At 53.8% G+C, this 17,140-nt stretch overlaps 1 protein-coding gene across 1 annotated transcript in view; it reads left to right on the top strand.

The window, feature by feature from the left end:
* The first annotated feature begins 5,241 nt into the window (after positions 1–5,241).
* The window catches only part of CORO7 (coronin 7), a 52,247-nt gene continuing 40,348 nt past the window's right edge, over positions 5,242–17,140 (top strand). Inside the window, exons 1-6 of the mRNA XM_012647703.1 lie at positions 5,242–5,406; positions 7,704–7,800; positions 8,614–8,688; positions 11,735–11,805; positions 12,343–12,523; positions 14,764–14,840. Coding sequence (XP_012503157.1) covers positions 5,347–5,406; positions 7,704–7,800; positions 8,614–8,688; positions 11,735–11,805; positions 12,343–12,523; positions 14,764–14,840 — 561 coding nt within the window. The 5' untranslated portion in view covers positions 5,242–5,346. The remainder of the gene's footprint in view (positions 5,407–7,703; positions 7,801–8,613; positions 8,689–11,734; positions 11,806–12,342; positions 12,524–14,763; positions 14,841–17,140) is intronic.

Below are 17,140 nucleotides of genomic sequence, written 5' to 3'. Positions count from 1 at the left end.
TTAGACCAGTAATCCTGATCCCCTGAGCCAGGAGATCTGTGAGAACTAGTAGGGGGTTTAAGTACGGTTCTCCAGGGTCCCGGGCTGAAGGCAAAGGGAGTTATTTAGTGATTTTTTCCTAAAACCACTGACCATTCCAGGTATAATTCAACTGGCCAAGTTCATGGCTGCTAATGGCTGCGACCCTCCCATGTGAATTAGGAGCCCTTCTGGGTGGGTAGAAAGACTTGAGCCAGTCTCTCCAGAGGCGATAAAAGTTACCTCACGATTTCTCTAATTGTAGCATTTCCTTTACTCTCTAATAGACTATAGGACAATTCCAAGGGGGTGTGAATGTGTGATCCAGATGTTCTGGGGCGTGACGTCTGCAGTGGGTGCCGTTCCCTGTGAAAGGAGATGAGCTATGTCCTTGCCTTGGTCGCCTGCGTGTATTCCAGTGGGACCACCATCCTAATGATTTCCTAAAAAGCCTTTTAAATAAACTACAAGTGGCTTCGGCTTGCAGTTAAATATCCTTTTGCCCAAACTAGGGTTAAACTTAAGCAGTGTTTTTTAAGCCTTAGAAACACATGAATCTCTGTTAAAGGAAAAAAAAAAAAGTATCACAGATGCTGAGAATAAAGCTACAGATCCTCTGGTGATCACAGCCTCTAATGTGAAAACCATCATCCTGGAAAAAAGTCTTCTTTGTGAAAATGCCCCTTGGTTGTGAATTATCAACACAAAAGTTAAATTTTGTTTTTCTCACTGGTAAAATATTTTCTATGTTATTGTAAAAAATAAAAATAAGTCAGTAGGTGTAGTTAAAACTTCAGAGCTCCAAGAACACATTGGCGTACCCCATTTCAGAAACAACAAAATAATATTTCAAAGTACAGTGTCATGTGAGAAGGGATAATGAGTGTTTTGCCCAATTTTTGAAATGTATTTGGTTGCATAATTGTTTATTTCTGAGATAACTACATGTACCTTTCTGCATCAGCTCCTGAAATGAACAAGGTGGGGTTTATGTATAAAAGTGTTTTCAATGTGCATTTCAATAAATAGATCAGGGACAGATAACTAGATCTAAGGAGTTTGTTGTTGGCATTGAAGCTGGCCTCATTCATCTCTCTCTTACATAAACTCTGATTTATGGAAATCACTGATTTCCCAGAAGATTAAGGGACATCGAGTTGGAAGCTTCTTTCTTTGCCATCACAGTTTAAAACTGGGATACAAGGCCAGGCTTGGTGGCTCACTCCTGTAATCCTAGCACTCTGGGAGGCCGAGGCAGGAGGATCGCTTGAGCTGAGGAGTTCCAAGACCAGTCTGAGCAAGAGCAAGACCCCGTCTCTACTAAAAATAGAAAAAATTAGCCGGCTGTGGTGGCACAGACCTGTAGTCCCAGCTACTTGGGAGGCTGAGGCAGGAGGATCGCTTGAGCCCAGGAGTTTGAGGTTGCTGTGAGCTAGGCTGAAGCCACGGCACTGTAGCCCAGACAACAGAGCGAGACTTTGTCTCAAATAAATAAGTAAATAAATAAAAAATAACACTGGGATATATCTTAAGATTTTTTCAGACTTTCCTGCAGGGTTTTTGCCCTTTTCTTCCTTGCTAGTCCCTTTTCTTTCAATTAAATGTTCCTTCTTTCAGTTGGATGAATTGTTTTTGAGTTTTACAGAATGAGGACCTCACTACAACAGACTCCCAAATTCTTAATTATTCTTTTTTTTTTTTGAGACAGAGTCTCACTCTGTTGCCCTGGCTAGAGTGAGTGCCGTGGCGTCAGCCTAGCTCACAGCAACCTCAAACTCCTGGGCTCAAGTGATCCTACTGCCTTAGCCTCCCGAGTAGCTGGGACTACAGGCATGAGCCACTGTGCCCGGCTGATTTTTTTTTCTATATATTTTTAGTTGTCCAGATAATTTCTTTCTATTTTTTTAGTAGAGACGGGGTCTCGCTCTTGCTCAGGCTGGTCTCGAACTCCTGAGCTCAAACGATCTGCCCGCCTCGGCCTCCCAGAGTGCTAGGATTATAGGCGTGAGCCACCGCGCCCGGCCTCCAAATTCTTAATTATTCTTGAAAACAGGACCTGTGAAATCTAAATCACCATGCTGGCACCAGACTAACCAGATGTCATTGTTTTGCTGGAATTTGGCTCGCCATTTGACAGCCAGCATTCAGGGCAAAGAGATGTCTTCCAGCATCCTTACAAATAGTGAATTTGTCTGCATTGCTAGGAGTATAGAGAAACAAAGCTGGTAATTCATAGGCTTGTGGGACTGAGAGGGATCTCAGAGGACCTCCAGTCAAACTTTGCAGTTCACAAAGAAATTTATTCTGCTCAAGTTTGCAGCAGCCATAGTGTTGCCAACTCTCCACTAGAAGGAATCACTCTCTCCAGCCAGAATGGATTTGGGAACATGTGAGATGGATGGTCGGATGATCATTCTCTGGGCCTCGATGTCCCTCTGTCTCTTCCCTCTCCCTGGCTATGGAGCTCAGCTTGGTCACTGTGTAGATGGGAAGGCTGATGTTCTTCTACTCTGCTTCCAACAGGCCCACCCTGGGTAATGTAGTGAGACCCCATCTCTACAAAAAATTAAAAAATTAGCCAGGCGTGGTGGCACCAGCCTGTAGTCCCAGCTACTAGGGAGGCTGAGATTGGAGGATCATTAGAGTCGAAGAGTTCAAAAGTATGGGGATCACACCCTTGCACTCCAGCCTGGGCAACAGAATGAGACCCTGTCTCTAAAAGTAAATAAATAAATAACCCCAAAATAACAATGAAGTGACACCAAGCAAATTTGGGAGGTTTACATGAACCTTTGCAATGTGTGTACAAATGATTTATATTTGAACCACAATACATAATGTCTGAATGTCTCCTTACTAGAAAGTTATGGCAAATACTGTTGATGCAAACAGTAACTAAGGGATAGTACTGAACTCTTAGTAATGATAATTTAAAAAGCAATATATGGTACAGTGGTCCCTCAAAAGTTAAAAGTAAAACTACCCTCTGGGAGGCCGAGGCAGGAGGATTGCTTGAGGTCTGGAGTTCGAGACCAGCCTAAGCAAGACCCCATCCCTACTAAAAATAGAAAAAATTAGCCAGGTGTGGTGGCACCTGTAGTTCCAGCTACTCAGGAGGGTGAGGCAGGAGGATTGCTTGAGGTCTGGAGTTCGAGACCAGCCTAAGCAAGACCCCATCCCTACTAAAAATAGAAAAAATTAGCCAGGTGTGGTGGCACCTGTAGTTCCAGCTACTCAGGAGGGTGAGGCAGGAGGATTGCTTGAGCCCAGGAGTTTGAGGTTGCTGTGAGCTATGATAATGCCAGGGCACTCTAGCCTGGGCGACAGAGTGAGACTCTGTTTAAATAAATAAATACAGAAATAAATAAAAGAAAAAAATAAAACTACCATATGATCCAGCAATCCCACTTTTGGGTATATACTCAAAGAACCAAAAGTCAGGTCTCAAAGCGTTATGTGTATTCCATGTTCATAGCAGCATTATTCACAATAGCCAAGTGTCCACTGATGGATAGATGGATAAACAAAGTGGGGTATACATGTACAGCAGAATATCATTCAGCCTTAAAAAGGAAGAAAATCCTCTCACATGCTACAAGACAGATGAACCTTGAGGACATAATGCTAAGTGAAATTAGAAAGTCACAAAAGACAAATACTGTATGCTTCTACCTACATGATGTACCTAGTCAAATTCATAGAGACAGAAAGTAGAATAATGGTTACCAGGAGTTGGCGGGAGGGGGAATGGAGAGCCATTGTTTCATGGGTACAGAGTTTCAGTTTTGCAAGATGAAAAAATTTTGGAGATGGATAGTGGTGATGATTACACAACAATATGAATATACTTAATACCACTGAATCGTACACTTAAAAATGGTTACGATGGTAAATTTTTTAATAAGTTTTTTTTTTTAAAGGAGTATCTGCAATAATTAAACACCATGATCAGCTCAAGACTCCAAAGCTGCTGGAATTCCAGAGTCCAGGGAGTGTGTGCCGTCAGAATGCTGTACACAACTGTGGTTGCCAGAGTGCTTAGCACTCCAAATCCTAGGCATCAGTCAATTCTACTGGTATTCTGTTTTTACTTCATGGAATCAAAGTTGCTCTTAAGTCACCTAGTAGGTTGCTAAGCGATTAGTAGGTTACTGGTAAGTCGACTTTTAGTCCTCACAATTTACCGGTAAGAAATGAAAAAAGAACCTGTGTTTTGGGGTCCTTTGGAGCCCATCACCAGGCCAAACTGTGTGAATCACCTCTGGTGAGGCTGTCATCTGGGTCCGATTGTGGACAGAGAATTTTGAAGCAGCTGGCCATTCCTGAGTAATCATTTGCATTCCTCAGATCAAAGTCCCTTTTCCAGACACGCCTGAGCAGGTGTTTGGTCTGTTTTCAAGCAGAACGCATATTCTGGAATCACGGAGTCAATTTTCAAAGCAAAGAGAAATACTTGTGGTAGGAACGGCCCCAGGTGGAATGAACCTGCTCTCTTTTCTCTTGAGTTGCTGGGGAAGTAAGCGGGGCAGAGCACTCGTTATTTTAAAGAATTCTTCACTGCCCTTATCTTTCTCCCTTTCAGCTTATCTGTAAAGGAGTTCACTGATTTCCTGAGGGGGGGTCCTGCCGCACCACGCCCCAGGCACGGTGGGGACCAGGTGGGACATGCCCGAATAAGGCATGAAGGCCCCCACCCTCCTCAGGCCAACCAGGCCTAAGCAGGGTGGACGGGAGGCAGGCTTTTGAGTAGGTCCCGAGGACCGAGATTTGCATCAGACCTGGGCTCCTGTACATCCTCCGCCACTTTCAGTCGGTGTCACCTGGGGCCAGGGGCTTACACTTTCCTTGAGCTGGGGTTTCCTGTCTCTGAAATAGTGTTAATTTCTGTCTTCACTACTTGAGGAGGTAGATAGTGCGGGAGCGCGCGCCAGGCACACGGAACAGCCTCCCGGGGCAAATCCTGCCCGCAAAATCGCGATTGTCCCCACGCGCGCAGCGCAGGGGCCGTGGGCGGACAGCTGCGCCGCACGTGACCTCCCACCCGCGCCAGTCCGCCGCTCCGGCACGGAGGCGTGGCTTCGCGGGGCGGCCGAGCCGCGATTGGCCGGGAGGCGGGGGCCGAAGGCGCGCGCGCGGAAGAAAAGGGGCCGGGGGCGTGGCCAGGCGGGCCGGGGGCGGCTGCGATTGGCCAGGGGGCGGGGCGGGGCGGGGCCGCAGGCGGCGGGCCGCGGGTGGGGCCGCAGGCAGCGGGCGTCGTGGCTGTTCGGCGTGCACCTGAGAGCCGACGCCCGGGTCCTCGAAGCTGCGCCCGCCGCCGTCCCTTCCGCCATGAACCGCTTCAAGGTGTCCAAGTTCCGGCACACGGAAGCCCGGCTGCCCCGCCGCGAGGTGAGCCCGGCCTGCGGGCCTCGCGTGCTCGCCCCTGGTCCTGGCCGGCCGCCTCTCCCCATGCCCGGGCCTGGCACGGGGACCCCGGGGACCCCCGAGCCCTCCTCCCACAGGGCGCCCCCTTCAGGTCCCGGCCCTGGCGTGCATGTCGTCCCGTGGCCACCCAGAGGGCAGAGTTCGACCCTCCTGTGACTTGCTCTGGCCGCCCGGTGATCCCGGCGGTCTGTCTGGCTTGCCCGCCTTGGCCCGGGACCCCCGAGGCGGCTCAGCCCTCCCGGCCCCGGCCCAGGCCTCCGAGGCCGCCTGCCTTCTTGGCTTCCGGTCGGCCTCGCTGGGGAGCCAGGGCTGGGGCGCTGCTGGCGCCCGGTTCCTCCTCCCCGCTGCTTCCATGGTCCCTGCCCCAGGCTGGGGTGTGGAAGAGATGCTCCCCTTCCCCCGGCCTTGGCTTGTCTGAGTGTGTCTGCTGAGGGGGGAGCCCGTCCACCAGACACGCGCCCCTCCCTTGCGTTTCCGCAGGCGCTTCCTCCTCTCGCTGCTTGGGCAAGCTCTTCCCTTACTCTGGGTGATGCCGCCACGTCTGGGTGGGGCCTGGGGGAGCCTGAGCAGGTGGAATCCCGAGAAAGAGATAAGCCAAGTGCTGGGGGCCACCTCGAACCCTGGAAGGGCAGCAGGTCTGATGAGGTTTGTGCTTCAGAGATGATGCCAGCCCTTGTCTGCTGCTCCCTATGTTATTCGCAAGGCATGGGAGTGTCCTCGGATACTTGGGCCTAGGAACTGACCTCAAGTGACCCCATCGGGGCCCAAAGCACATCAGGGCAGCCTGGAGCAGAGTCTCCATTTCTGTCCTCTGGGCAGTGTTTCCTCTGCACCTACTATGTGCTGTGCCAAGCTGCGGGAGCCACAACAGTGAACTTGACTGCATTTTCCTTCCCCTGTGACACTGATAGCCTCACGGGAGAGACAGCCAGCAAATGAGGCATTGCCAAGTTTTACTAAGTGCATTGAAGAACGCGCATGAGGGGTGAAATGGAGAACGGTGAGGTGGGGGTTCATCTCAATAGGGTGATCAAGGAAGGCTGACTGGAGGAGGTGACATTCAGCTGACGCTGGAAGGGTGAGAATTGAGAAAGAGCCTAGTGTGGGAATGGAAAGTGGAGTAATGGCTGTGGATAGAGGGCAGTGACCAGGGAAGCATGGTGGCAGATGAGTCCAGAGCTATCCTTGCAGAGCCCGAGGGCTACAGGAAGAAGTTGGGTTTTATTCTGAGTGCAGGTGGGGAGCCATTGAAAGGTTGTGGGAGGCACTTAGATTTACTTTAAGACAGTCTCTCTGAGCGCAGTAAGTATTGCTTGGAAGCATCTGGAGAGTGCCTGGAAGGCCCTGCTTCTTGCTCCTGGGTGGGCCTCAGTCCTGCAAAGTAAACAGACAGGCATGGAATAGCGGACCAAAGGGAGAACTTAAAACAGTGTATGTTAGGGAGATGGGAGAACAGGTGACCTATCCGCCTTTGCAAAGACATTTCCTGTCACTGTGTTTATGCAGTAAACATGAATCAGAAGGCAAAAATAATGCACGATACTGACGATCTCTGGCAGGTGAACATTGAAATAGAAACTTCAGGTGGTGGAGGTGGTTTCCTGGATGCTGAGGGTGGGAAATATAGGTGCACTTTGATCAGGGGCAGGTAGGAGTGTCCAGTGGTGCTTTGACACCAACAGAGAAATACGTGGACCTCACTAATCATAGTTTCAGAAAAAGTGCTCCTCTGCTTCTGCACCTGTGGCCTGCGGCTTTCACTCATCTGTGGGACTTCATGGAAAGGCATACTCTGATGAGGCCAGGCCCTGATGTTTCCCCTCTCTGAGCTGGGTGTTTTTCTCCTAGTACTCGGAGGAGGCCTTCAGCAATACAGTCCAGGAAGTTGAGTCTGTCTTCTTAGGTTCTCACTTCTCCTTTCTCTGCTTTTCTCCCTGCGTTTAACAGAAACAACCCTCCCCCAACACACACTGCTTAATTAGCCTATTTCCACCTGAGCTTCCTTTTGACAGCCTCCTCCCCCTTATTAGGGAACTGTCTTAATAAGCAAAATTGCCTCCTTAATGACTGAAGTTACCATTTCAAGAACATTTTGCATCCTCTAAGGGACTGTGTGAGTGGGGGGACAGGGTTTGATCCAAAGGTATGCATCTCTAATGGTGTAGGTTTAAGGTGGAGTTCCTGGATTTTGCCCCACCCCCTGCTTTAGGCATGAGCAGAGCCCTGGCCCTCACCACACACTTCTTATTCTTTATTTTCAGGCCTGGATCAATGACATTCGGGCCGGAACCACCCCCTCGTGTGGGAACCATATCAAATCAAGCTGCAGCTTGATTGCGTTCAACTCCGACCGTCCAGGTAGGGGAGTGGCTATCGGTGTGGAGATTCAAACATCCTCACCCTGGATAGGGTGGGGGCTTGGAATTACTTGGGGGGCTGCTCAGAGTTGAGCATCACCCAGGGCCTTGGGCCCCTACAAACTGGCCAACATGTGGTAATCGGATCAGCCTTGATTAGAGTGTGTGTATATATAAACCATGTTGATTGTGGTCTTCAAGAACATGGCCAAGAGGGCCGGGAAGTGACTGATGCTTCTGTTTCCAGCTGTCCCCATATGCTACTCCCTCTTCATCTGTGGGCCCAGGGATGTTTGGATCAGTAGGAAGAAAAGATTTGAAAAGCCTGGGTGTTAGATGGCACTCTGTTGGTTGCTAGTGATAGTTCAGACCTCAGACTGACTTAAACAAAAAATGGATAACTTTTTGGCTTGTCTAAGAAGTCAGGAGCTTCAGGCAGAGCTATGTCCAAAGGCTCACAGGTGCTGTTGGCCCTGACCTCTCACATGCTCCCTCAGCCCTGCTGCCCCAGGTGTTGTCTTCTTTCTCAAGTAAAGCTGGGAAAAGTGTCCCTGAGCTGACCTCTTATCTGACCCATAATGCGAACAGAGAACCTCTTTCCCCAGCATCTTCCATACATCCGATGGATGATTTTTGCGTGAAGCAAGAGTCTAACCTGGGCCAATCACTACGTCCAGAGGGAAGTGGTCTTGTGATTGGTGGAGGCTCTGGGAGGGTCCAAGGCTGAGCTTCTGGGTCTTGTCTCCTCTGGGACCCCTGGGCGGGGAGGTAGATGGTCCCCCCCACTAGGCTTGACCCCATGTTGGTTTAACAGGTGTGTTGGGCATCGTGCCTCTGGAAGACCAAGGAGAGGACAAGAGACACGTGGCCCACCTGGGCTGCCATTCAGGTGAGTGGGTGCTTGACCCAGGAAGCCTAGAACTTGCTCCCCACCCTACACACCCCTCCCAGGGCCAGAGATCCATGCCCACTGGTCCCACAGCCCCATGGTTTGCCAGGTGCCTCCTGTCGTCCTTGCTATGTGTTTTCTGGGAGAGGGTGGGGCCCAGGAGGCTGGTCCTGGTTTAGGATTCCAGTCTGGGCCGAGGAGGGCAGCTGTGCGCTGCAGGTCGTGGAGCTGGGCGGAGGGGTGTGCAGTTGCCACCTCCAGGCTCATGCTGGCTCCCTGTCACTGCTGAGGACTCAAACCTGTGTGGTTCTTGGCCCTGCATTTTCTCCTGGAGCCCAGCAGGACACCCTTCCCCACCAGGCACCCTCAGGGCCCTCCAAGGAGGTGGCTGTGCTGCTCTGCAGGGCCAGAGATGGGCCCTCACAAAGAGAGCTTTTGTCTGCTGCAGCTGCTTCTGGGGCCCCCAGCAGCCCACTTGGCAGCCTGCCCGCCTGGAGGGAGCAGTTTGCCTGCCTCAGGCTGCGGCAGCCGGCTGGCCTTGCTGCTCCCTGTCCAGCTGCAGCGGCTGTGGGCCCAGTCTCTCTGGCCTGCGTTCTTGGCCGCCTATTGGGAGTCCTTGAGGGGAGGGGAAGAGGTTGATGCTTGGTCCTCAGGCTGGGTGTGCAGTGCAGTGTAGGGTGTAGGGGTTCCGACGATGATGATGGTGGTTAATAACAATGGTAAAGATTGATGGAGAGCGCTCTCTGTGTTAAGTACGTTATCTGCGTTTTCTCATCTAATCTTTTTGAAAAAAATTTATTTATTTATATTTTTTGGAGACATAGCCTTGCTCTGTCGCCCTGGCTAGAGTGCAGTGGCATCATAGCTCACTGTAACCTCAAACTCCTGGGCTCAAGCGATCCTCCTGCCTCAGCCTCCCAAGTAGCTGGGACTATAGGCACACACCATGATGCCTGGCTAATTTTTCTATTTTTAGTAGAGATGGGCCTCGCTCTTGCTCAGCCTGGTCTAGAGCTCCTGAGCTCAAGCAATCCTCCTGCCTCGGCCTCCCACAGTTCTAGGATTACAGGAGTGAGCCACCATGCCCGGCCAAAAAAAAAAAACTTTACAAAAATAAAAATTATAAGAACCAACTTTATTGAGATATCATTTATATACTATAAACATTACTTGTTTTTTTTGTTTGTTTGTTTTTTTGAGACAGAGTCTCATTCTCTTGCCTGGGCTAGAGTGCCGTGGCGTCAGCCTAGCTTGTAGCAACCTCAAGCTCCTGGACTCAAGTAATCCTCCTGCCTCAGCCTCTCGGGTAGCTGGGACTACAGGCATGTGCCACCGTGCCCGGCTAATTTTTTCTGTTTTTAGTCGTTTAGCTAATTTCTTTCTATTTTTAGTAGAGATGGGGTCTCGCTCTTGCTCAGGCTGGTCTCGAACTCCTGAGCTCAAGCAATCCTCCTGCCTCGGCCTACCAGAGTGCTAGGATTACAGGTGTGAGCCACCACGCCTGGCCAACATTACTTGTTTTAAGTGAATAATTTGACGATTTTTATTAAGGTTATAGAGTTGTGCACACCACCATCCAGTTTTAGAACATTTCCATCATCCCCGAAAGATCCCAAGTGCCCCTCTGTGGTTAATCCATTTCCACCCCGGGTGCTGCAGCCTCGGGCAACTGTTGATCTGCTTTCTGCCTCTGTAGCAGAGGTCTGCAGACTACTGTCGTGGCCAAATCCAGGCAGCTGCCTGTTTTTGTAAGTAGACCTAATGGAACACAGCCACACCCGTTCATTGACGGGTGCTTTCTTGCAGCTGCAGAATTGAGTAGTTGTGACAGAAAGTGTATAGCCCTGAAATCCTGAAAGATTTACTGCCTCACCCTTTATAGGAAACTGTTGCCTCCCTCTGCCCTGTAGACTGGCCTTTTCTAGACATTTCACATAAATGGAACCATATAATACATACCTTTCTGCTGGGGAAAGGCAGCGTCATGTCACACTGAGGAGTGCAGGCTCTGGAGCCAGGCTGCCTGGCCCTGACCGTCAGCCCCACCCCTTCTTAGCTGTGTGACTTTGAGCAAGTTTCTTACCCTCTGTGGGTTTTGGTGTCCTCATCCTCTCTGGGCACGCTGCTGCAATACCACCCAGTGGGTCCTTCTGGGCATTCAGTGAGGTCTGTGCATGTCAAGCTGTCAATACCACTGTCACCAGCAGGTGCCGAGCTCTCAGATCGCTCAATTGTGTTACCACATCTCATCCCCCAGAGATGCCAGGCTGCCCATGCTGGTGGCTACACTTGGCCAGGACCTGCCCTGCCCAGTGAGGAGCCCTCAGGCTGAGGGTGGCAGGGGTTCTGTGGCTTTAGGCCCAGGACTGTCATGGTCCTGCCAGCTGGGAGTCCAGGCTGGGGCTATCCCAAGGGTGCCTGTCTTCCATGCGCCATCTCTTCCCTGTCTCCTCCTGCCAGGAGGAAAATAGTCCTCCTCAGCCCCACTGGAGGCAGATAGCAGGGGATGGTGGCCGTGCTTCGGGTCTCACCTCACCGCCCTCCACGCCTTGTCTCTACCCCCCAGACCACCAGCCTCCTTGCCCTTCTGGGCTCCAGTCACTCCGGGTCCCCCCACCCTCCAGAGCTGAGCTGCTGAGGTTCTTCTGTTGCAAAGAGCTAAAGCAAACTCCAGCTTGCTTAAGCCAAAAAGGGATTTACCAGGCGGCTCCTGGGGACCTTCCACAACTGAAGGAGCAGCTGGGTGTGTCACCTTAGGAGGGGCTGGTCTGGGCTCCTCTGTTCATTCAGGTGCCTTGTAACCCAAGGAGCTCCTGCCCATTTCCTACCAACCTCCTGATGCCAGGGCCCTCAGCCATCCTGGGTCAGCAGGGCTTTTGGGGACATGTGTCAGGTGGAGGCCTGTGGCACGTGCCCCCATGGTGTCCAGAGGTGGCTTGCTTGGGTGTGGGCAGAAGGTATCATCACAGAAGCCCTGGGCTTGAGGAGGGTCACACTGGGCTGGAAACAGGACGTCCCAGAAAGTTCAACCATCCCTCTCCCATAGGCCTGGTCACCGACTTGGACTTCTCTCCCTTTGATGACTTCCTCCTGGCCACGGGCTCAGCTGACAGGACGGTGAGTGGAGCCGGGTGGAAGAGCTGCTCGATGTCCCCCCCCCAGTCTGGGGCCTTCTGAGCCCCAAGTCCAGCCCCTCCCCACTCCAGAGCCTGGGGCCCCTTTGCTTGTGTCCAGGCTGGGCCAGCCCAGACCTTCTAAGTTCCTCGACTCACACCAGCTCCCGAGGGCTTGCCAGGAGCTGTGGCTGTGATCTGCTCTGAGGCTGCGCTCCTGCCCGAGGGAAGCAGGTTCCGTGGCGGGGGAGGCCTGGGGACACAGCACAGCCCCTGCCCCACTCTCGTGTCCTCCCAGCTTCTGACCACACCGTGTGCTCCCTGAGTCAGCTTTCCTTCCCTCCTTTCCCTGACACGGGGTACACAGCTCCCAGCCCAGCAGCAGAGGCAGGTGGGGTGCCCTGGACAGGCGGAGGGTGTCCTGGTGGGAGCAGCTTTGTTCCAGCACAGGCCTCACTGGGGTCAGGGGCAGCCCTGGGCAAGGCTGCCTGGAGGCGGTGAGGCCCCCTGCCCTGGCTCAGAGATGTCATCTTTCCTGCAGGTGAAACTCTGGCGACTGCCAGCCCCTGGCCAGGCCCTGCCCTCAGTGCCTGGGGTGGTGCTGGAGGAGGACCTCCCAGTGGCAGTGCTGCAGTTCCACCCTGCCACGGATGGCATTCTGGTGAGCGCGGCGGGCACAGCCGCGAAGGTCTGGGATGCAGCCAAGCAGCAGCCCCTTGCAGGTACGGGCCACCCTGCCCTGCCCTCCCAGGCAGCCCTGTCCCAACAGCATGTCATTTCCTTGTTGACGTTTTTAGTAAGGCAAATGTAAAAACACGGATCAGAGTTGTGCATGTACATAGTATAAAAAGTCTAAAAAGCCATACGATTCTACAAGGCTGTGATAAACACCCCATCCCCCTCCACTGCACGTGGGCATCTGTTTTCATCTCCCTTAGCTATTTCTTTTCTGTTGTTTTCCTCCATTTTTCTAAATAACTTCTGTACATTTATTTCTAGAAATTGTTTTCAGTTTTGAAAACAAACCGTTGACTTCCCACTCTGGGAGGGGAGGCTGTTGCTCTCTGGAGCACCCCCCCACCCCACCCCCCACACATGCATGCCTCTCCCCCAGCCTCCTGGTGGGTGATCACGGTGCCGGGTCAGACGCCCCCCGGGGCTGAGCAGTCGTGACTGCACACGTGTGACTGGCAGCTGAGCCCTGAGGTGTCCTGTGAGACGTTGCACAGTTCTCTGCCGAGGGTCCTCCCTGACCTGCCAATCCCTGCGTTAGAGGTGTAGACACAGAGGCTCAGAGCGTTGCGGGAGTTGAGGCACATACTCCTCCCAGAGGGTTGTGCAGTGTCCAGGGTGGGCTGAGCTCTCTCTCCAGGGCTGGGACCCAGAGGTCACGCCCGGCTGACTGAGGCTGTGATAGCACCAGTTACAGGGAATTCAGCTAGTGCCCATTGTGGAGTTGTCTTTTGCCGTGGGGGACAGGGGCATGACACAGAAGGTGCCATCAGAGCTTCATGACTCCTCAGCACGTCCGTCCTCACAGCAGCCCCTGGGGGAGGTGTCGTCATTTCCGTGGTACAGGTGAGGCTCAGGAGATTAAGTAACTTGGCCAAGGCCATGGTGCAGGTGGGCAGCAGAGCTGGCCTTCTTTTCAGGAGAGTGAACCTCAGTGTTGTGGTTATTTATTGCTTCAGAACAAATTACCTCAAACGTGGCGGGTTAAAACAACTTACAAACATTTATCTGATAGTTCGTGAGGGGCAGGAATTCGGGGGTGTCTTAGCTGGGTGGTTCTGGCTCAGGGTCTCTCGTGAGGCTGCTGTCATCTGAAGGCTTGACTGGGGCTGGAGGCTCTGCTACCACGATGGAGCCTCACAGGGAGCTGGCTGTGGGCAGACGCTTTAGTCCTGTGCGGGCCTCCCGTGGGCACTGGAGTGCCCTGCCACGTGACAGCTGGCTCCCCCAGAGTGAACAATCCAGGAGAGACAGAGAGAGCAAGGAGGAGGAGGAAGCCGCAGTGCATTTTATGACCTAGCTTTGGAAGTCACATGCTGTCACTTCCACCAGATTCTCTGTGTTAGAAGCAAGTCATGAAGTCCTGCTCACACTTGAGAGGAAGAGAACTGGGCGCCATGTTTTGGATGAAGGCGTGTTAGTTTCCTAGGGCTGCTGTAACAAGGAGCCATGACCAGGTGGCTTAGTCTGTTGTCTCACAGTTCTGGAGGCCAGAAGTCCGAGGTCAAGCTGTCAGCAGGGTTGGTTCCTCCTGAGGCTACAAGGAAGGGTCTGTTCCAGCCGCTCTCCAGCTTGCATAGCCTCGGGTGTTGCTTGGCTTGTCGCTGGCCATCTTCTCGTGTCTTCCTGTCGTCTTCCCTCTATCCATGTCTCTATGTGTTCAAATTTCCGTTTTTCATAAGGACACCAGCCATGCTGGATTAAGGCCCACTCCACAGACTTCAGATTAGCTGGAGCATCTGCAAAGATTCTATTGTCAGATAAGGTCACATTCACAGGTGCTGGGGATTAGGACTTCAACATCCTTTGGGGAGGCACAATTCAACCCATAACAGGAGGAGTTTCAGAGGATGTATGGGCGTATTTTACCACCTCACCCTAGGGGAGGACAGCAGAGATGGCAGGAGCTGAGGCCCAGGGCGAGAGTGACTCTGTGGGGTGGGGGGATGTTGGGGAGTGACAGAAGGGAGCCTGGGAGGGAAGTAGAGCTGGGCGATGGAGCAGGGAGCCTCAGAAGGTTGTCAAGTGGCAGCACAGCCAGGTGAGGGCGGGGTGGAAGGAAGAAGCCCATGGGTGCAGGTGCAGCATGGCTAGAAGGAGCTCTCTCCAGCTGAAAGGGACCCTCGTAGCTGTTGTCCTTGCTTGGGAGTTACCTGAAGCCTGGCCCACCCGTGCCTGCTTCCCTGGTGCCTGCACTGCACAGGGCCTGACCTTGGCTGTTTCTCTGCAGAGCTGGCAGACCACAGGGACCTGGTGCAGAGCGCTATCTGGAGCCGGGACGGAGCCCTCGTGGGCACGGCATGCAAGGTGAGCAGGTGGGTGGGAGCGCCTAGGGGGCTCTATGCGGGCCTCAGGGGCTGTGCCTCTGGAGCTGTTTATGGGGCAGAGAGCACTGAGGTCAGGGTGCGCAGGTGCGAGCCCCCACCCCCAGCTGCCCCTCATGCCTCCTGCTCACATCTGCATCTGGAAGCCCCCACCCTGCCTGAGTCCCTATCACATGAGAGCCCCACGCTGCCCCATGCTGGTCCCTGGTTTGTGCCATTCAGTGTCCGTCTCCACCCTCAGCCAGCCCACCTGGCCACCTGTCTGGTTCGTCTGAGCTGCCTTCCCTTATGTGAGGCTCGTGCCAGCAGCATGCTGCTGGGTACAGAGGAGCAGACCTGTGACACAGGCTCTGGGGGAGGGACATGGTGCTTTGAGCTGGTTGGAGAGGCCGGGAAAGTCAGGGGCAGGTCAGGCAGGTGCCAAGGCTGGTGAGTAAGGGTCGTGCTTATCTCATCAGAGCAGTGGGAAAGGAGAGATGTGTTAGAGGCCAGAGAGGGGCAGGTGGCACTGAGAGGTGAGCAGATTTGCGTTTGGAACCCTGTGGACAAGAGCATGGCAGGGTGGGCTGTGTCTACAAGTGGGTGTTGTCTACAAGTGGACGTTGGACAGCCATGGGGGGAGAGGGCCATCCTCGGCCAGGGGTGGTGGAGACAGGTGGTGGGTGTGGGAGCCCTTTGGGAGGAGGGGGCGAGTGGGTGGTGGAGGTGGAGTGTGAGGTGTGGTGGGTTGTAAGGCTGGCTCCTGGTCGTGGGAGGAGATGGGTCGCACAGCAGGTGTGGCAGTTGGAGGGGCACCTCATAGGAATTTTCTCAGCAAGGCCATGGGCCATGCTCCTGCTCTGGGGGGTGGTTGTAGGTGCACTGAGCTGGCAGTACGTGGAGATGTTTGAGCGGAGGTGTCAGTTGAGTCTGGACCCAGGGGGCTCTGAGCAGACTCGGGGCTGAAGGGGAAAGGTGGGTGTTGGCATACATTTGCTTACTGCAGAGCAGGGCCCCGGGAGAGAACGAGGAGGGTGGCTGAGAGGGTCACAGGCCTGCAGGGAACAGGTGGAGAAGGAAAGCCAAGGCAGGGCTGGGGCCTGAGACCCCCAGCCAAGGGGCTTCCCTAGGAGGTGGTGTTGAGTCTCTGAAGACCGGTTGGATTGGGGGATGTGGGCCACCGTCAGGACCTTTGGGGTGCAGCACGGGGCCAGCAGACCCGTGTGAGAGTGAGTGGGGGTGAGGGAGTGGAGTGGGAAGGGAAGGGGGACCCACTGTGAGCCCCCTGTCCCAGTGACTGTGCATACTTGCAGGAACCCTATTTCCAACTTTCTCTTCTTTGCCGTTTTTGTGGAAGCTGCACTACCCGGTCTTCATCACTTTTCCCCTGGGTTGTTCCTTGAACGGTGGGTTCCAGACACTGGCCTGAGCCCTGGGGATCGAGATGTAACAAGGCCTGGCTGCCGGTCCCTCGGCAACCCCCGCTTAGGGCCTGGCACGCTCACGCAGCTTAGCCCTGCCGGGACAGCTTCCCGGGACAATGAGCTCGGGGCCAGTCCTCGAGGGACAGGCCCTGGTTGAGAAGGAGGGGCGAGGCGTCCCAGGCAGACGGGATAGCCTGGGCAAAGTGTCAGCAGACCAGGAGTGGCCGCTTTTGGACCGTGACCGCCCCTTTCTTTGAGAGGCCCTCTGCCACGTCACTGGTATGTTGGTCCAGACCCTCCTCTTTGGGGATCTGAGGCCCGTTTACTATCGGAGTTGGGCAGGGGAGGATACCAAGCAGGGCTGTGGGTCACCAGGAAGCGCCTTGTGTGGTGGCAGTCATGTGATCTGCTGGCAGGGCCGCTTTTTGCCTGCCTCGTCTGCTGGTGTGTGTGTTGCGAGGAAGGGTTGGAAGTGCAGGCCCAAGGGAGCTCAGGCTGTTTCCTCGGCTAGACCCAGAGCTTAAAGTTGCACAGATTTCCCAAGTGGGTCGTGGGAGGGATGCTCGGTGGGGCGACTCCTCCTCCTTCTCTAAGTGTGGTTCCCAGACCTAGGTTTATACCTGTGAGGATGTGGCATCACCCCCAAGCTGCACCTGTCAGCACATGCTGGGACCGGTGGGACCTCAGCCCTGCGTCCACTGCTGCCTTCCTTTGCTGGAGAGGGGGCGCCTTGGGATCCTGGGTGTGTGCATCACGTAGGAAGCCCACGCAGTGTGGGGCCGCCCTGTGACTGAGGGCCAGGTGGAGAGGCCCCTGGGTGTGCAGAGGGTGAGGGCTTCGCCTGAGCTGTGCGGGGAGCTGGTGGGTGGGCCACTGCACA

This window comes from Propithecus coquereli, unplaced genomic scaffold (genome assembly GCF_000956105.1).
Source record: "Propithecus coquereli isolate 6110/MARCELLA unplaced genomic scaffold, Pcoq_1.0 Scaffold27, whole genome shotgun sequence".
NCBI classification, from domain to species: Eukaryota; Metazoa; Chordata; class Mammalia; order Primates; family Indriidae; genus Propithecus; species Propithecus coquereli.
Note: the sequence above shows the minus strand (reverse complement) of the source record. Positions and strands in the feature narration are given on the sequence as shown.